The following is a 21,631-nucleotide window of genomic DNA, read 5'->3' as shown; positions in this document are numbered from 1 at the left end:
GCAACACTGAAAATAACATTTTTAAGTATAGTTTATTGATTATACTATTATGGTTGTCCCATTTTCCCCCCTTCATTCCCCTCTACCCTGTACACCCTCTCCCACCCACATTCTCCCCCTTTAGTTCATGTCCATGTGTCATAAGTTCTTTAGCTTCTACATTTCCCACACCATTCTTGCCATCCCCCTGTCTATTTTCTGCCTACCATCTATGCTACTTATTCTCTGTACCTTTACCCCCTCTCGCCTCCTCCCACTCCCCTGTTGCTAACCCTCCATGTGATTTCCATTTCTGTGGTTCTGTTCCTGTTCTAGTTTAGTTTGTTCTTTTTGTTTTAGGTGTGGTTGTTAATAATTGTGAGTTTGCTGTCATTTTACTATACATGTTTTTTTATTTTCTTTTTCTTAGATAAGTCCCTTTAACATTTCATAAAATAAGGGGTTGGTGATGATGAACTCATTTAACTTGACCTTATCTGAGAAGCACTTTATCTGCCCTTCCATTCTAAATGAAAGCTTTGCTGGATAGAGCAACCTTGGGTGTAGGTCCTCGCCTTTCATGACTTGAAATACTTCTTTCCAGCCCCTTCTTCCCTGTAAGGTCTCTTTTGAGAAATCAGCTGACAGTCTGATGGGTACTCCTTTGTAGGTAACTGTTTCCTTATGTCTTGCTGCTTCTAGGATTCTCTCCATTTTAATCTTGGTTATGTAATGATGATGTGCCTTCGTGTGTTCCTCCTTGGGTCCAACTTCTTGGGATTCTCTGAGCTTCCTGGACTTCCTGGAAGTCTATTTCCTTTGCCAGATTGGGGAAGTTCTTCTTTATTATTTGTTCAAATAACTTTTTCACTTGTTGGTCTTCCTATTCCCCTTGTGGTACCCCTATAATTCAGATGTTGGAATGTGTAAAGATGTCCTGGAGGTTCCTAAGCCTTTCCTCATTATTTTGAATTCTTATTTCTTCATTCTTTTCTGTTTGGTTGTTTCTTTCTTCCTTCTGGTCCACTCCATTGATTTGAGTCCCAGTTTCCTTCCCATCACTATTGGTTCCCTGTGCATTTTCCTTCATTTCACTTAGCGTAGCCTTCATTTTTCATCTAATTTACAACCAAATTCAACCAATTCTGTGAGCATCCTGATCACCAGTGCTTTGAACTGTGCATCTGATTGGTTGGCTATCTCTTCATCGCTTAGTTGTATTATTTCTGGGGCTTTGATCTGTTCTTTTGTTTGGGCCATATTTTTTTTTTGTCTTGATGCGCCTGTTACCTAGTGAGGGGCAGAGCCTTAAGTGTCCACCAGGGTGGGGCGACCCAGTTGCTGGGTTGTGACACAGTATGTGGGAGAGGGGTCCGAGAGGGAACAATGGCACTTGCTCCACTCTCTGCCGGATTTCAGTCACTTTCCCTGCTTCCCCCAAGCAAACTGGGCCCCTCTGGTGCTGATTCTCATGTGGGTGGGTTTGTGTACATCCTGGGACCCTGTGTGTCTCTCCAACGAATTCTCCTGTGAGGCTGGAAGTCTCTCCTAGAACCTCAACCCCCACAGGTGTTTTCAATAGCTATTTTGAGGCTTTATTTCCCTGAACTGGAACCCTGGGTTGTGTGGTCTGTCTCACTCCCCAGTTTCACCTGGTTTATCTGCACACAAACGTGGGGCCACCTTGTGCATGGCATCCCTCCACAATCCACCACCTTCACTCACCAACTCGAGTGAAGCAGGCCCTCTCTGTTCGGCCACCCGACTCCACCCCTCCTACTGGTGTGGATGAGTGTTTCTTCTTTAACTCCTTGGTTGTTGGACTTCCATACAGTTCAATTTTCTGTCAGTACTGGTTGTTTTTTTGTTTCTAAATTTTTGTTGTCCTTATTTTGGTTGTGTGAGGAGGCACAATGTGTCTACCTATGCCTCCATCTTGGCCGGAAGTCCTGAAATAACATTTTGAAGACAGCTTCTGGGGATATGATGCTAAAGGTTTGAGGCACTTTACTGATAATACAGAGCAGTGCCTTCAAGTAGGGGTCATGCACTACAGGGTGCTGGCCGTCATTTGTGGCTAGTAATAGTGAACAGTACCCCAGACCACAAATGCTTTCTCCTGATAATGTTACCCTCACTCACCGAGTTCCTGCATCACATAACTGGAAGCCTGTCTTAATGCTGCAGCCCAGAAGGTAGCAAGAGCTACACATATGGGCAGCATCTCACATCAAGATTAACAAGGCTGGGAATCACCTTGCTAGAAGACTGTATCACCTTGATTGTGTGATATTATCTCACATAACCAAAATCAAATGTAATGTTTGGTCCAATACATTAAAACAAAGAGACCCCCAGCCAGGGCATAAGCAGAAGAAAGAAAAGGGTTTGTCCTACATCAGGCCAGAAGAGGACAAACCAGTGGAGAGAGTGAGATAGGTGAACATTCTTTCTCATTCTTACCCTGACAATCCCTGCATCCGCCAGACCTCATGCAGGACAGAGAGGACATTCCCACTAGCGGTGCTGGAACCAGCCTGCATGAAAGGACAAAAGAGAAAACCGTTATCTTATGAAAGTCTCCAACTTACAGATGATATCCTTGGGTACACAGCTCCCTAATGCCTTCATCTAAGATAGTTTCAAATAGACTGGGGAGTTTCTGAGGAATCAGGAGCCCTGGATCTCACTGCACCAGAGGGCTTTATCTTCAAACCCACAAGCAAGCGCTGATTTGGCTTAAAGCCACAGAAAGCCACTTTTCCTGGTCTTATTATCAAAAGATGAGTAGAGCTCACCCAGATTATTCACATACAACTACTGTGTTAACAGGAAAATCACACCCAAGTAATTCACAAACAGCCACTGAACAAGATAATTGCAACAATATAATTCCTGTACAACTACCGAAACAGGAAAATAACACCCAGATAATTCACATAAAACCATGAAACAAGAAAACTACACCCAGATAATTCACATACAATTAATGACCAAGATAGCCATAGCCAGATATTTCACTTACACTACTGAGTAGGGAAATCATACCCTGGTAATTCACATACAACCACTGAACAGGAAAACCACAACCAGGTAATTCACGTATAACTACTAACTATGAAATCCATACTCAGATAATTCACACACACTACTAAATAGGAAAATCACACCCAGATACTGACATACAACTACTGACAGGAAATGCACATCTAGATAGTTCATATACAACTACGGGGTAGAGGGAGGGGTGGAGAGCCATGGAAAGCAGTATCAACTGAGCTGAGAAAAATGGGGGATAGTCAGTACAGATGGTACAATTATGAAACTCACCTAAGTAGCTAATAAACACATTTATTGAAGGGTACTATTAATATATTCAATTTAAACATGGTTGACCTCTTAGGAAAAGTCATATACTTTTCCACAAGCATATGACTTTATTTTGTATTGTTTTAGTCTCCAGCTACGTTGTATGTATGGCATCCATGAAGTCTGTAGTTTTTTTTTAACAATATTTCTTTTTAAGGAAAAAATTGTAAGAATTCTGACAACTCTCCTAATTTATCCAGTTAAGACCAAGCATGACCTAAGTTCAAGAGCCTGTTAATTCACCTGTTGTGTGGCATGAAGCAAGCTGACTCTGAGCCTCAGGTCTGTCAATGGTAAAAACAGAGTTAATTCGAATATAGTTGTACCACACAGAGACCCTACCAGCCCTACTCACTTACATAGCGTAGTTGAAAATGATTACACAAACATTGCACACAGTGACAGCAATACAGATTGTTTCATCAACATCAGTTTCACTGGTGGTTTGACAGCGGTATAAGGCTTCTCCTACAGGGAAGTGTTTTCCACTTTTCTTCACTTTATGTACACATAAGCCCCAGTGCTAGTATATAGGAGCATCTGTTATGTCCACATTATGTTATTTTACCACTTACCTTCGCCAACATGATTCTTGTTTTCGCCACATCCAGAGGTGTGGTGACCATAGCTGCGAATCCACCTGTGTATATAAACCCCAATACAGTGTTGTTTATGGTGTTACACAGTGTTTTATAATGTTTATTTTATAATTCCACATAAGTCTGCAAAAATCAGTTCTTTATCATTATATTCCCTTGATCGGTTCAAGAACTATATGCACACATACAAAACCTTTACCTGCATGCCACAGCTTTTGCAATGACACCGCACCACATATGACAAGATGACAAGGTAATAATGCTTTACCTCCTCAGGCTAACCGGGCCCCATCCCCACCTCTTGCTCTCTGTGGCACAGTGAACTGAGCTGAATGTGTACTGGGCTACGTGTCTATAGCAGTCACCTACTCAGAGAGGCAGGGGGCTCCCATTGATTCTCAGAGGGCCACGCCTTCCATCGGCCACTGGTCTCTCATCTGACTCCAAAATGCTTCTATCATTTCTGCTCTGAGGCAGAGTGGGCCAAGAGAAATGTATATCACAGTGGGGTTTTGGGTACAAATGCCTGGATTCTTCAAGTTAAAAACACTGAAAGAGAAAAGCTGTCTGTATTTCCAGGCTTCTGATAACAAGCCAGTTGAAGAAACAACATTTCTAAGCTTCCTTCTGCATCTCGTTAGTCTGTGTTGTCTAAGGAGCATGCTCCTCATGGTTTCCCTCCTACCTTCTCTCCCATGGAAATGCTGTGACTGCACAACAGATACTTAAAAAATGCACATATTTTAAAGGGAGCTATATCTACAGACAGAGAAATCCAAACATTTTTTCTAACAGAAACCATATTATATGGTGCAAATATTCTATGTAATATGATACAAAGATATCATTTCAACCTCAAGAGGCCCTAAGGAGGTAAAATAATAAACTCAAAGGACTTTCTAAAAGGATTCAGCGTCCGTGAGCTCAGATGAAGTGGACAGTTTTGTAAAAGGGCTGAACAGAACACATGTGGGAAGGATACTCCAAAAATAGCAACACTCTCCCTCCAAGTTGTGTGGCGTGTGGACAAGAAGGTCATTTGAACTTCGCCAAATCTCTTTCTAAATGTGTTGCTGAAGAACGAGCATTACACTGAAGCTCCTCCAATCGCTAACCTCATGACAATGACTTTTAGAAAGATGCACCCATTTATGCTTCTGTGTTCCATTTTTGGTTACCCACAGATGACACACTTAGGGTTAATAAGGATCAATAACATGAATGCAAGTGCCCTTTCTAAGCCACTTTTTGTGTTATGAACATGTGGAATATTTTCCCTCCAAATTCAGAAGTTGCTTGATATTCAGAGACTTGGCTAAACCTCAAGTATGTTAAAATTTGGTGGACTCAGTCCTGAAATCCAACCATTTCAATGTTTTTAAACCACACATTCTGTACTAAGAGTAAATGTAACTACAGAAAAGGGTCCAGGAAGGCTTCACATCCATTAAAAAAATCCTTAAGAAGGAATAAAAAGGACAAAGGAAGAAAAAGGCAATGAACCTGTAGCACTCCAATCTCATACTCGGTTTTGTTGACCTTACTAGCTACAGGGTCTGGCCTGAAGCAACCCTCCCTCAGAGTTGGGAAGACCCAGGCCTCACTCCTGCTCTCCTCGCTGACTGGCCTCAGTAAAAAACCCTATGAGACAGGCATTCCGGTTATGCCAGGCTATGGGGGGGGCGGGGGGGGGCGGAATCTGGAGCTCACAGACATTAAATCACAGCAGGTTTTCCTAATAAAGAGCTGAGACAAACTGTTCTCACTTCCAGACTCAGAGGCTTTTGGCCTCTGGGTCTTCCAGTGGGCTCAGTTTTTCATCTATAAAATGCCAACAGCAATATGACACAGAAATGAAATGAGTCTCTGCAAAGGGTCTAGAGTAGTCCCTGGCTCATATTTGTGCTCCAGGTAATTAGCTCTTTTCTGGGTGGGCAGAGATGTGTGTTTTCTTCATGTCTCTAGCCATTTTCTTCATGTCTGTAGCCCAGCACGCACAGTAGGGGCTCAAACATGCTTACGGGGTACCCTGGACAAGTGCTGCAGTTTTTACAAACTGAAGATTTCAATTTGTTCTCAAAAGGGAAGGAGGAGGGGGAAGCCCCAAGCTAATCCTGTGCTTATTTTATATCTGGTGCACTGGGACTGTACTAGGTATTTTCACGGATTATTTTATCTCATTGCACTTGACAGACAACTTGCCCAGGGACACACAGATAATAAGGAGTGGGGACTCAAAGTCACATGTATCTTAGCTCCTTCACTATATTGACTTTGATATATAAAAAGACATTAAAATTTATCCGTTCATTAAAACTCAGAAGTGCATACTGAGTTTTATGCACTCTGAGTGCATTTTTCTTGTTTGAAAATGTTCACAAACTGTCCTAAACCAACTATGACAACTTGAAAATTAGCAAGAACATCTGTCCCGTTGGTCTACTCAAGCTTTTATGAGCCACCTATGTTGAAAAGTATGTGCCTTCTAATAAAACCGGGTGCTGCAAATCAAACTAATTTTAGCCATTAGCGGAAGTTCCCCATTCCTTTACTGTGGACACCTGCCAGTATTCTCTTAGAGATTTCGGTTCATCAAAATGATATGAGGAAGCATGAAAGACAAGGATGCATATGCTTAAATAGGTCCTAATTTTACTACCATAAGGAATACTGTATTTTATGAAAGTTACTAAGTCAATTTGAGTATCTTCAAATATCAAAGATTGCTCTAATTCACAGACCCCACAATGTTTTTTACGAGGCTGCAGGAAGGGCTTGTGAAGGTCATGTAACAGAGTAACTGGTCATAATAGGGAGGGGGCAGAGGACTGGTACTTTCAGTTAAAATGTCATTATTTTCTACATTTTACTCAAGGGAATTGTAAACTGCCAGTAATAAATACAGGGAACCTGCTAACATATTGGACAGGAAACAATTCTTTGGTACAGCCACTGTAGGCTGCTTTTGTGTTCAAATCACACAAGAAACAATTTACTATGGGCCCTACCACAGTAGGTTTTTACTTGACTGAATGTTAGGAGAACTGCTTTCAGGACCAGATTTAGGGGAAACTAGATGTTACTCAGGTCCTTAGGAAACAAATGCTGGTTATTTACGTTCTCCAGACAAAGGGGCCACCTTCCTTCAACAGGTTCTGCAGCTGTCACCTCCTAGTAGCAGCTGTGAGCATGGTGGGGGCTACAGCGGGCAGCACTGTCCCTCATAGGCCCTCCAGGGCCTCTCAGATTAGCCTGGCAGCCAGAACAGGGTCTTCAGGTACATTTTCCACATAATCTCCAAACAGTGTCCGGACAGGTAGGGCTTCAACAACAATAAACGTATTTTTTCTGTTAAAGATTGTGTTACGCCTTCTCATTTGTACCCAGGTAACCCTTCACCCTATTCTAGAATTTCAAGTCAGGGGAAGATCTGTCTGTCTGTCTATCTATCTATATATACATCTCTATCATTCTGCTCTTGGAGAATGTAAATAGGTGTTAGTTACAAGAAACTGATCAAAAAACACTATGGAATGGCAAATATCACTTTAGTAGCAGATGTCATTAATTACTCAGACAGAATTACAATTTTATGTTTAGAAGTCAATTTGAAGTGAGACAGTTGGCAAAGTCCCTTCTCTTCCTAGTTTAACCCCTCACCAGCAGCCCAGGAAATTGCTGAGCATGACAAGCCTTCAACACCTCCATTCTCAAGGGCCATTTTTGCATATGTGTGTCAAGTACTTTATAAAACAAGCATGGGAACAGAAGATGGCACAGACTGTGTTCAAGCACACAGGAATGAGAACTCTGATTTCTGACATGAGGGCAAGTTTTATCACTACCTCTACAGCCACATAAGCCTGAGTCTGACAGTGTGCGTGAGCATGTGGGACCGCAGAGGGCTGCTCCCTGCGGTGAGTCCTCGTTCACTTCTCTATAGTGTGTGATGGACAATGTTGCAACAGACTCTTGCAGAGTATCACTTTTTCACAATCTGGAGTATTTTCCAGTGATTATTTATCTTTCAGAAACATTTAAAAGTAGTAATGTAATTCCTCAGGATCAACACTATCATAAATTAAAATTTCAAGACAAAAGGGATATAAACAAGAAATGTATTTAATCTTTTACTAAATATCTGGGGATTTTTGCAGATCTTGGACAAACTTCTTCACATATCAGAACCTCAGGTGAAAAAATAAGGTGACTGTATGGGAGGAGAAGTTTTTGTACAGTAACTTTATTAATATTATTCTATCAATGTAATTGAAATTATTGTGATGATAACAGCTTTTCATTTTCCAGGTGTTGGTTGTTTTTATCAAAATAGTAATAATTCCTTACATAAGTTTTATCAGTTACAAAGTATTAATATATATCCTAAAGCACTATAATGCCTTTAGGTAGGGAGGGCTGCTGCTATGTTACAGGTAAGGAAGCTGGTGCCCAGGAAGGCCCCAAAACCTCATTCCTTAGCAGAACTGAGACTTGACAGCTTTTTTGAAATCCAACCAATTGGCCAGGACTAGATGTGTGGCTCTGGGCAAAGCCCTTCCCTGCTCACGTCCCAGCTTCTCTGCTGTCACTGGACACAGTGAGCCACCTTAATGGGAGAGCCTGGCCCACAGGATCCCATGATCAATGGGCAGCCATCTGATAAAAAGTTTCTTCCCCTATTCTGACTAATACAAGTGCTTAGTGCCTATTACAAAGCATTACTCAGAAAAAGGGACTGTAATGGATGCAAATTTCCTTAACAGATCCAATGCATTGGCTTTGAATGTATCTGCTACTTAAAGAATGGGCCCAGAGAATATATACTTCTCATTTCAACACATGAGAGTTTCATGGTATTATTAACTTTATGTTTTCCCTTTTTTATTGAATTGATTGGGGTGACACTGGCTAACGAAAACATGCAGGTTGCAGGATCACAATTCTACAACACATCATCTGTGCACTGTGTTGCGTGGCACTGTGAGCCTAAGAAAGTGGCCTTGCCTTGTCCAGGAGACCAGATTTCCCCAATGCTCACTTCATCCCCAGGGCCCAGGAGGGAGTCACAAAAGTACACATTTTCACATTTAAGGACTGGGCAATAAAGATACCTGACTTCTGGAAAATGAATCAAGACCACCTACTTATTTAACACAGTTAATGGTGGTGTCATGTGGAAACAATTGCCCATCACAATCAGTCTGAGCTGGCTTCATGTCTAGAGGCAACATTCTTATTTTTGATTATCAATTCTACAAGTCAAATGGGTCCAATTATTAATGCAGAATCCTATAACATGTATGTTTTCTATTTTCCTAATCACTACAACACCCAATCCAGCAACCACTGAAGAAATTGAAACAATGTGTTTCTAATCAAGTCGACATCTAACCCTACATATCTGTCAACTTACTGGCTTCACATCTAAACCAGCAATTGACAACTTTCTGGCAAATCTCTACTTCAATTTCTTTCAACTGTAATTCTAATTACCTTTGTTTGCAACAACAAACTCTATTTCTCTCTCAGAATGTTAAACCTATGATTTATTAAGTTCCATAAAGCATCTGAGTTCTCATTAGAACCTCACTGGAAATTTCATATGACTCAGTGAGGGATAACACAATACCACATATTGTCACTTTGCTCTTGGTTTAATGTCTACAAAATGCCCAGATGTTTAGATCTCCATATTTTCTACACGGAGCAGTTTAGCCTTCAGTAAACTGTGGGGCAGCCTCCGTTCTCCTGACAGTAGTTAATCCACAGTGCTGTCAAACGTGTCACAGGAACCGTGAATCACAGCCTGCTACAGAAATCACTTAAACCCCCAAAGCAGTGCTCAGGGCAGACAGCTGCAGAGTCAGCCCTGCACCCACAACAAGTCCCTGCCTACACAGGGCTTTATAAATCATCTTTAAAATAATCCAAAGGGTCTGAGTGAAGGCTTTAATAAAGATAAAGAGAAAAATTTGTTGAAAACAAACTGGTTGTTTTTCAAGTGGACACCTTTCTAGGTTTTTCCTTTTCCTAAGACACTTTCTTTTCTCAAACAACTAGTGGAACTCTCTTCATCTAAACAATCTGGAATTTCTGAAGAATGTTGTTTTTGCATCGTGAGTATTTTCACATTCCCCCCCCCCACCCCACTTTGGTCTTTCCCAGTATAATATAATCCTCTGCACCTGCAAAAGCTCCACAGACTGCTGACTGCCAAGAATCCACCATGCGATCCTGCCTCCAGGACCAGAGGGCCTGTGTTTAAGGAGAAAGAAAAAAATACAAGTTATTAAATATTTGAATTTATCGGAAACTCCTATGGGTGAGCTCTAGGGATGGGAACTTAAGTGAGAAGCTATTTTGGTGGCATTCCTCAGTGATGACCTAAGTGATTTTCCCAAGGACTTAACTGCATTCTAAAATAAGTGAAAGAAACCAGGGTGAGGGCTGCATCGGAGTGCTCAGAGGACACAATTTCTAGTCAGTGTGTGTGATACACAGACACACACACTGTGCATGTGTGTAAATAAAACAAAGATGCATCTTTAAGACAATATGGCATTGCAAAAATTTCCCATATAAATCTGAACTTTCTATAATTCACAAGTTAGTTCAGAACAGTGTATGTCACAATTCTTCAGTTCTTTTTTCAATCTTTTATCCATGTTGCATGTGTGAAGGATGTTGATTCTGCTACTTAAGTATCAATCTGAAATTTGTCAAAAACTTTTTTGCACTGTTCATGATGTTGAGGATTATACAATTAAATACCCATGGCGAGTTTCACACTAGACAAAATGATGACTGAGACATGGTGCCCTGCTCACCAAGCATTTACGGTACAGTAGAAGACAAGATACATTCACAACAAGTGGTGAACAGTGCTGAGTCAGGCCTGGTCTAATCTCTGAACATAGATGAAAACTCATGGTCCTCATAACCACCCTAAGAGTTGGGTCCTGTTATTATCTACCTTTTACCTGGGCTTTCTAATAACAGCAGAGCCTGCTTGTTCACTCTTTTTAGTTTTACTGAGGTGTATGTAAGTGATGTGCAATGAGGTACATTTATTTGAAGTATGCCACTTGTTAAGTTTTGACATGAAATCACTGCCACAATTAAGATAGGAACATACTCACCACCCCAGAGTTTGCTGTGTCCCTGCCATTCCTCTCTCTTTCCTGTCCTTCCTTGACAGCCCTCAAACAATCTTTGTCACTCTGGGTTAGTTTGCCTTATCTAGAATTTTATATAAACAAATTATACATTCATTTTCTAAAACCTGGATTCTTTCCTTCAGAAATTTTGTCTGAAGGACATGTTATTGTGGATATCAACAGTTCATTGCCCTTTAATTGGTAAACAGTATTCCATAGTGTAAATATATAATTTATGTACTCAACTGTTGATGGACATTTGGGATTCTTCCAGTTTCTGACTATTACAAATAAAGCTGCTATGAACATTTATATTCCTGCCTTCATATGCTGGGGTCCCCAACCTCGGGGCCACAGACTGGTACCATGGCCTGTTGGCAGCCTGGCTGCACAGCAGGAGCTGAGCTTGAATGTACTGAGCTTGAATCTTCCCGAAATCATCACCCCCTCCCCAGTCTGTGGAAAAATTGTCTTCCATGAAACTGGGCCCTGGGGCCAGAAAGGCTGGGGACCGCTGAAGCATATGGATGTGTGCCTTCATTTCTCTTGTGGAAATACCTAAGTGTGAAATAGCTATATTGCATGGTAGGAATATGTTTAACTTTTTTAAAAACCTCCAAACTATTTTCTAAAGTGGTTGTACCATTTTACATTCTAACCAGTTCCAGTTTCTCTACATCCTTCCAAACACTTGGCATTGTATTTTTAAAAATTTTATTATTCTATAGGAGTATATACGTAGCATTTCACTGTGCCATTTAATTTGTATTTCCCTAATGACTAATAATATTGAGCTTTTTTATGTACTTTTTCCATCCATATATTTCCTCTTTTTAAAAAATTCTCACCTGAGGATATGTTTATTGATTTTAGAGAGAGAGAAAATGAGAGCAAGAGAGAGAAACATTGGTGTGAGAAACACCAATCAATTGCCTCCCGTACCTGCCCTGACCAGGGATCAAACCAGTAACCTTATAGCCAAAGACAATGAAATAGAGAACAGGCTGACAGTGACCAGAGGGGAGAGGGGAGGGAATTTCAGGGGAATTTCAGGCGAGAATGGGAAGGGTTTACAGGAACAAATATAAAGGACACATGGACAAAACTAGGGGGGGGCATGGAAATGGGAGGGAGGTGGGGAGAAATGGGTGGGTGGGCTGGGATAGGAGTAAAGGACATGAAACTGTACTTGAACAACTATTAAAATAAAATTAAAAAAACAAAAAAACAAAAAAACAAAATCCAGCAACCTTTCGGTGTATGGGATGGGAGCCACCCAGCCAGGGCATCCATGTATTTTCTTAAGTGTCTGTTCAAATGTTTTGCATTTTTATTTGGTTGTCTGTTTCCTTAAGTATTGAGGTTTGAGAGCTCTTTATGTATTCTAGATAAAAGTCATTGGAAAATATTCCTAATCTGTGGCTTCCTTTTCATTCCGTTAACAGTGTCTATCAAAGGACAAAAGTATTTAATTTTGATGAAGTCTAAATTATCCTGTTACAGATCTTACTTTTCATGACATATCCAAGAAACCTTTACCTAACTCAGGCCACAAAGATTTTTCTATTTTCTTCCAGAAATGTTATGTCTTTAGGTTGACATTTAGACCTATCTTCCATTTTGTGTTCATTTTTCTGTATGCCACAAGTTATGGATTAAAGTTCTTTTGTTTTTTCATATGGGTATTAATTGTTACAGCAATTGAAAAAGACTATCCTTTCTCCAATGAACTGCCTTCTCAATTTTGTCAAAAATCAATTGCCCATGTATGTGTGGGTCTCTGTGGACTCTCTGCTCTACTCCACATATCCATCTTGATAGAAATTCAGTACTAATTCTTGACTACTATAGCTCTATAATATCTTGAGATCAAGTAGTGTCAGTTCTCCAGCTCTGTTCTTTTTTTCAAAGTTGCTTTTACTACTCTAGGTTCTTTGCACTTTCAAATGGATTTTAGAATCAGTTTATCAACTTCCACAAAACAGCCTGCCAAGATTTTTATCTGAATTGCACTGAATCTATAAATCATTCTGGAGAAAACAGAGGTGCTAACATTGAATTTTCTGAACCATAAACACGGCACTTTTCTCCAGTCACTTATGCCTCCATTATTTTCTCTCAACGGTGTTCTGTGGTTTTCAGTACAGGTCTTGTGCTTCATTGTCAGATTTATCTGTTTCATGTTTTGATGTTACTGTGAGTAGTAGTGCTTGTTTTTTAATTTCACTTTCTGTTTGTTGCTAATATCTACAAGTACAATTAATTTTCATACACTGATCTTGTATCCTGCAACCCTGCTCAACTTAACAGCTTTAATAGCTTCTTTGTAGATTCCATCAAATTTTCTATATCAATGATCAAACTGTCTATGAATAAACACAGTTTTTTTCTTTCCAACTAGCTTATTGCCTTTTATTTCTTTTCTTTATTCATACTGTCTCTGAATAAAGAGTTTCTTCCTTTCCAATCAGATTATTGCCTTTTATTTCTTTTTTCTTGCCTTACTGCACTGGAAAGGACCTCTAGCATAATGGTATGTGCTACAGTATTGATGAAAAAATTACAAAAACCTCAAATATATTAATTACAGTGGTTAGAACAGTGTAATGACCTATTTATGATGGAATGACAGTTTTAGGGATGATCAAATATACCACAACTGAAAGAACAGCAAAGTTGATACTAATTTCCCACTTTCAATACTTCCCCACTGAAAATATACCTGTGAGGTTGAGAAGGTTGCCATGAAAAAGGACACAGGGCCCTATTTATCGTCAATTTTAACAACTTTTTGTGTGTGTTATTTACTGGTTTTATTTTATTTCCTTTTTACTCTTTGATCCCCTTCACCACTCACTCCATTCCCCATCCCCTGCCTTGGGCAACCACCAATCTCTTATCTGTATCTATGAGTTTGATATATTTTTAACAAGATTACACATAGAAGAGAGATCATACAGTATCTGTCTTTCTCTGTCATATTTCACTTAGCATAATGCCCCCAAGGTCCATGTATTTTGTTGCAAATGGCAAAATTTCATTCTATTTAATGGCTGAAAAATCTTCCATTGTGTGCATATACAATTTCTTTTTCCATTCACCCATATCTTAGATATTGTAAATAATGCTGCAATGAATTCCTGGCTAGCATAGCTCAGTGGATTGAGCGCGGGCTGCAAACCAAAGCATCGCAGGTTCGATTCCCAGTCAGGGCACATGCCTGGGTTGCAAGCCACGGCCCCCAGCAACCGCACATTGATGTTTCTCTCTCTCTTTCTCCCTCCCTTCCCTCTCTAAAAAAAATAAATAAAATCTTTTTAAAAATTTTAAAATAAAAAAAGTAATGCTGCAATGAACATAGAGGTACAGATATCCTTTTAGCTTTTTTTCTTTGTTTCCTTTGCATAAATACACAGAAGTAGAATTGCTGGATCACATAGTAGTTCTATTTTGAATATTTGAAGAACCTCCAGACCATTTTCCACAGTGGCTACACCAATTTATATTATCAACAAGAATGCACATGGGTTCCCTTTTCTCCGTGCACTTGCTAACACTTATTATTTCTTGTCTTTTTGATAACAGCCCTTCTAACAGGTATGAAATGATATCTCATTGTGGTTTTGATTTGCATTTTTTTTATTATTAATGATGTTGAGAATCTTTTCTTGTACCTGTTGGCCATCTGTGTATCTTTAGAAAAATATCTATACAAATCTTTGCCCATTTTTTAATTGGATTGTTTGTGGGGGGAGATTTGCTACTGAGTTGTGTGTTATGTATTTTGAATATGAGCCCCTTATCAGATATATGATTTGCAAATACTTTTTACCCATTCAGTAGGCTATCTTCTCATTTTGTTGCTCTCCTTCGCTGTGTAGAAGCTTTTGCTTTTGTTTTTGGTGTCAGAGTCAAAAAATCATCACCAAGACCAATGCCAAGGAGATTACCACCTACATTTTCTTCAAGGAGTTGTAGGGGTTTAGATCTTACTTCAGATCATTTAATCCATTTTAAATTAATTTTTGTGTACAGTATATGATAGTGGCCAAGTTTAATTCTTTTGCATGTGGCTGTCTAGCTTTCCCAACACTGTTTATTAAAAAGACTGTCATTTCCCTATTGTATAGACTCAGCTGCTTTGTCATAAATTAATTGACCATGTATGTGTGGTTTATTTCTGGGCTGAGTATTCTATTCCATTGATCTTTGTGTCTGTTTTTACACCAATACCAGGGAACAGCTCTTCTTAAGTAGATACCTAGCTATGTAAACTACCCAGCAAATCAGACATACAGTCATGTGTGGTATGAGACTCTGACATTTTCTTCCACCTAACTGATGAGAACGGTGACTGTAGAAGTATATTTATTAAATTCATTGGACTATGAGTGCAGCTATCAAATGGATATTTGTAACCTGAAGTAGATAAGCTAAAAAAATATTTTCTTAAAAACAGCTTCCTGCCCTGGCTGGCATAGCTCAGTGGATTGAGCGCGGGCTGCAAACCAGGCATCGCAGGTTCGATTCCCAGTCAGGGCACATGCCTAGGTTGCAGGCCATGGCCCCCAGCAACCGCACATTGATGTTTCTCTCTTTTTCTCCCTCCCTTCCCTCTCTAAAAATAAATAAATAAAATCTTTAAAAAAAAAACAGCTTTCTAAACATAGCCTTGCCATTAAGTGTAGTACTCGGTATTTCTTTAGTAAATACACTAGTTTTGCAAATACATCTGTGCTTTTGTAGCAAACATTTTCTCCTGAGGTCTTATAAGCACTGCAAACAAATTTTATAAGAATAAGAAAAAAGACGGTGGAGCAACATCCTTTTACTTTTAAGGTAGCAAAATGTGTATTTTATCAGGCTAATTCCAGTTATAGCACCATTATTTACTTTGCCAACATTTTAGAAAAGGAATATGGAACATAAACTAGACTTTCGATGATGACTAAAGGTCATCTTCAGTTAATCTACTGAAGGGTTCCAAAGAGCAAAAGTTTACTCCAAACAGACTTAAAATATTACTAACAATGCAGAGTTTATAAACAATAAAGAACAAATAACAAAACGTGAATTACATAGCTTACAAGAGGAAACAAAGATGCTATGTAATTCATAAATTCAATTATTTACTGAGTATCTAACTAGGTGCCAGGTACTACAGATTCAAGGAAACAAACCACCAGTTCCTAGAGGTCAAATATCTGATGGGGGGTATGGAGGGAGTAGAAGAGGGTTTGAACAGAGAGAAGGGAGGTTATGGTGAAGGCTTCACAGAGGTGCCTGCTGTGATCTAGGACAAAAACAAACTGGTTGCAAGGGGTGGGGGTGGGGGGGGGGAACACTTAATCAAAACAGGTTCAGATGGCTGAAAACACAGTTTAAAAATAGAATCTCTATAGATAACCTTAATTTTCCACTATCTCCTGGCCAGAATAATTTAGTCTAAGGACAAAGAAAAAAATCATTTTATATTTGAAGAGGATACTAAAAAATACCTTTAAAAAATCTCTAGAACCACATGGTTTAGAATCAGGTGACAAATTTCAGTGGCAAACACAGATCTTGAAAGAAACAACAAATATAACAGTAACCACAATAAACACACACACAGGACTTCCTACATTCCAGGCACTAAACACTATACACATTGACTCGTATAATCCTAACCACAATCTTCTGAGGACGTGCCGTTTTATCCTCATTTTATAGACAAGGATGTTGAGGCTGAGAGAAGTTAAGTAACTTGCTGAAGTTTAAAGAGGTAGTTAATAACAACTGGGATCTGAATGAGACAATCGGTATAGAGCACAAGAACACGTGAACTTGCGTCTGTAAGTTATCATTGTCTTCATAGCAAATAGAATGGTATTTACTTACACATATGGGTCATAAATTTTACTGAAATATTATTAAAATATTCAAGTAGATGAACAAACTACATCAATGCCCAAAGCAACCTGCCTTAAATAATATTAGGAATTTAAATGAGGAATTTTCCAAATATAGAAACTAGAAAATAATATTGAGACCATACTAAAAAGACAAGTGTTAAATACAAATGATTCATTTGGGAACAACTTTAAATTCATTAAGCACCACCAATAACAAGAATCTGACTGGTAAAAAGTACTACATATGGATTATGTATCATATTCTAAAAATACAGTTGCCCACATGTGTGGAAAGATCAGAGGGTTGTGATCAACAAAAACACTGGCTGGAAAGACAGGAAAGGTTACTCACTGCAATTGTAAATACTGTTCGTGACTCTCAGATAATTTAAGACTAAAGCTGGTTGTCTGGCTCCCACCCCCAAAGCCACGAGTCTCACAGACAGAACAGTATTCATGTGGCATCATTATAAGATTCCTCATTACCATATACAGCTTAACATCCAGTAGAGTTACATGATAATATGCAAGTTATTCAACAAAATATTTTGATATTAATAAAAGTTGTTTAAATAATGTGGGTTTGTAATGGAGGATTTTTAAGGGTCTATCTGAACATCAGACATTTTTCAAATTGCCATAATTTATCAACCTACGTATTTCCATTGCCAAAGAGGTCTACTGACCATTCCGGTAAAGGCAGACAAATGACCGGGCACAGAGATGAGGGGCAGAGAGTGGGCCTACATATGAAGAATGATATTGTGCAGGTTGTGCACCAAAAACAATATGAACAAAAAAGCAGGTTGGCATATTTTCTTATTTATCCAATTTGATGTCCTGTTTCCTTTTTCTTTTCAACTAAAGAATATATTTTTCAGATGAATTCACAGCATGTGTTTGTATCTCATATTAATGAGAAATTTCAAGTTGAAGTAATAAGGCTGACAGTCAGAAATGTCCTTAATTTTTGCTTCTGTGGTTTAGTTTTGTTTTTTTGTTTTTTTCTCTTTTGACTGGGAATGTCAACTACTAAGTGACAACAGACAGGGATGAGCACGGCAGAGCTGCATGTCCCTAGACATGAGAGAGACCTCTATGGTGCTCACAATCCTGTCCTTAGTAACTGCCTGGCATCTGGGTCATAGCTTAGTGTCTACAGTTTTTCTTAAGTTTCCTTAACATAGGTTGATTGGAAAATATTTCTAAGAGCTCATATAGAAAATTTCATTTCAAAATGATTTTAGACTTACAGAAAAGTTGCAAAAATAGTACAGTTCCCATATACCTTTCACCCAGTCTCCCCTAATGTTCACATCTTATATAACTACAGTACAAGATCAAAACAGAAGACTAAGGTAGGTGTAATACTACTAAAATACATACCTTAATTGAATTTCCCCATACCACTACTTTAAATTTTCAAGGTATGTGATTTTTCCTGTTTTTTTTTCAATTAATGATATTTATATTATCCATTAGGATATTATGAGAAATCTTGAATACTTAGTGGTATCACTACAAAAGTAATCAGGATGTTCTAATTTCCCAAGTGATTCTTCACTCATTACTGAAGGCCTACCAGAGGAAGAACATGCCCCAGCTGCCCCCAGGTCCCAGGGTAACAGCTATTAGTACCCGGATTCCTGCAGGCCGAGAGAGCAAACAACCAGGCACAACACTACAAAATAGCTTAGGAGGCTGAGGCTGGGTCAGGTGTGTTCTATTAAAGTATAGCATAAAGAAAAGGCTTTGTTTTTCACTTCAAAACACCCACCCAAATGTGCATTATTGTCTTATGAATGAATAACAATTAAAATAAATGTTGTGGCTTTAGTGCAGGAAAACTTATATTTGGTACTTCTTCACCTGTTGTATTCAAAAGTAGTTATGTGTTTTTCATTTTGCAAGATTACGAAACTTTACCAAATGCTTTTTGTGGTACAAGATGTCTAACCACAGAATCACCTACTCAATTCCACAGGAATAACATCAGATGGTAATTTATTTAACAGAATGACAATCTTCTATATAGGTCTCACTGCTGCCAACCTACCCGCAGAATCTTCCAATACACTGAGGATAGCAGGCAACATCGGGCAAACATTCTCCACACCACCACCAAGCAAGCTGCCATGTGGCCATCGCACACGTACTTTAAAAACTAAAGCAATATCTGCCTAAAGTTTTGTATTCAATTCGGTGAATGGTCTCTCTGCAAAGAACTCATATACTAATATGTCATAAAAAGATATTTCTCATGCACAGTTTTAAACCAAAAAGAATATGAAATATACTTTGGAACCACGATTAAGCTCACTTCTGCCACACAGAGGCTCTAGCAATAGAATCAAATGGCTGAAAGGTAAAAATAGATTTCTTCTATAGAGCTAGTTTCCATAATTAAAATGGAATATACCTGATAACTGCAGATCATTTGAAATGCACATGCCAATCTTGATTACAATGGCAACTGGACTGAAACTATTCTGAAATTTTTAAGCAGCACCAACTTTGTTGGGGTTGATTTGTACCTTTTTTGTTGTTGTTAAACTATATTTTGGCTTAATACTTGCCTTCTAGGTAAGTAAGTGGTAAAGATAATAAGAATTTATAGGAGGGTATATAACAAATGATTGTGCTGATAATTAAAGAAATTTTATTTATTATTCTTGAGCATAAGCAAGATGGGCCAAGTTTGCTTAGTGATATTTAGGTTTTATAGTCAGAAAGTAATTATTTTGGCATGTGCGTGGGTAGGTTTTCCTGGAAGGGTATTTACGCTGATTAGAGGTTCTTCGAGCTTCCTACATCTGTGGTTTGATGTCTTGTGAGTTTGGGGTAGAAAAAAAAAGTTCCCATTCATGTTATTCAATAACAATATCAAAATATTTCACTAACAGTTACAATGAAATAGATCATTGTAACCCATGTTTATGATGTTCCCATGAATCAACAAGGTATTACTTTTAATGCTTCAACCTACAAAGGCACACCTGGTTTGACATGTTTAAATATGGAACGATCTTCTTAAAGTTTTTTATAAAAAATGGTTAAAATGAAAGAATTGAGGGACTTACACTGACGAACCCCATTTATCTAGGAACAGATATATTGACAAGACACTATCCTCAACAACACCAAAAAAAAAATATGAGTCACTCGCTTTCACTCACCTTCAAAAGCTCTCCCACCTCACCCTTGACTCTACAGGAGAGACCCTCGTTCCTTTCAGGTCTGGAGTCCCACAGGCCTTGCAGAGTTCCTTGTACATACAAGGCAGCCAAATCTTTGATCCTGAACAACTACTTGCCGTGTACATAGTGTTTGATCATTTTACCTTGTGTAAACAATGAGGGAAGATATGAACTGGCCAAACATAATCGTTCCAAATTTTCATTGATTCTTGGCTCAGCAGAGAACCATGTAATTCTGAAATGACAATGGGTGCCACATCAAGGACCACCATTCATGTCGCTGGAGAGGGCTTCCTGGTGAGCTGTGCCCAGAAAGCCCAAGGTTTCATTTTGGCTCAGCTGGAAGGAGGGCTGGGATCACCTGGCACTGTGCGGCTCTAGCCTTGCTGTATTCTCAGCAGAGCCACGTCACACATTTAAACCAAACATATTAATCAAATACCCAAAATGCCCATGAATAACCAGGAAGCAAGTCTAAAGGACAAGTAAAAACAAAGCTAAATCCGTTTTTCCTTGTTTTTCCAAGGGGGTTACATACACATCCAAAGATGGGTTCTCTGAAATAGAACCCAGGGTTTTGTATCACCAAAGGAACTGGGAATCATTGTAGGCATCATCAAGGTGCATTTCAAAACATACTTTTGTTTCATAATCGAATTAAACTAAGGCAGTAAACTCTCCCCTGCTGTCACTTTGTCTCAGCCAACAACATCAATATGACTCATCATAGGAATTTTCTATCTATGACCATATTTATCTTATTTTAGTCACAAATTTGCATAAAAGGAGAGAAATGCTTAAGAGAAAGAAGAAAAAAGAGGAAAGAAGGCCAAAGACAAAAAGTGCTTTTTACTGTCTTTTGACAAAGGACCCTAACCCACTACCTTCTTAGCTGCAGCACTCATGAGGGATGAAGGTTAAATCTGACCTTCAGGTAAAAGGAATGGGAAGGGTGCTGTTATTCCTTTGGCTTCATGGATATGGCTATACACAGGCTGCCTGAGGAGCTGGGGGAGGATCAGCTTGCCATGCGCACGTGTCCTATCAAGCCTTGGCTGACAAGACGCTTCTCCTTCCCGACTCAGTTTCTATCGGCATCTCCTTTTCACCATCTGTCTACCTTTTAATTGGCCAAACTATAAAATGCAAGCATTTTCTAAGCATTTTGTTTACTGATTGAATCTTTCTCCCTCAACAGCCTTAGAAACAGCCAAGTAAGTGTTACCCATTATTTTTATGAATTGAGTAAAAGAATATTTTGGGATTTTAATTTCTTTTCCTTTTTCATGAAGTATCCCATATTTTCCAGGATGCAAATTAAGAATTCGAATGTCCTTGCAGTTTTTGGATTGTTAAAAGATGCCTGTTCATTATGTGATTTTACTAAAATCCTAATTGGCATCATGGACTCTGGCTTCACTGGTGACCTGGACATA

General features: G+C 39.0%; 1 protein-coding gene across 9 annotated transcripts in view; it reads right to left on the bottom strand.

Moving 5' to 3' along the window:
- The window catches only part of SLC25A26 (solute carrier family 25 member 26), a 152,079-nt gene that overhangs the window by 4,356 nt on the left and 126,092 nt on the right, over window positions 1–21,631 (bottom strand). For all 9 annotated transcript variants that reach the window (XM_045832254.1, XM_045832251.1, XM_045832250.1 and 6 more), the window contains 3 exons: window positions 10,133–10,202; window positions 3,924–3,988; window positions 2,443–2,516 (listed from right to left, as the gene is read on the bottom strand). In XM_045832254.1, the coding sequence (XP_045688210.1) occupies window positions 2,443–2,516; window positions 3,924–3,988; window positions 10,133–10,202 (209 nt within the window). The remainder of the gene's footprint in view (window positions 1–2,442; window positions 2,517–3,923; window positions 3,989–10,132; window positions 10,203–21,631) is intronic.

Source organism: Phyllostomus hastatus, unplaced genomic scaffold (assembly GCF_019186645.2).
Source record: "Phyllostomus hastatus isolate PE091 unplaced genomic scaffold, TTU_PhHast_1.1 phas_contig_16, whole genome shotgun sequence".
NCBI lineage: Eukaryota > Metazoa > Chordata > Mammalia > Chiroptera > Phyllostomidae > Phyllostomus > Phyllostomus hastatus.
This window is presented reverse-complemented; position numbering and strand designations above follow the sequence as displayed.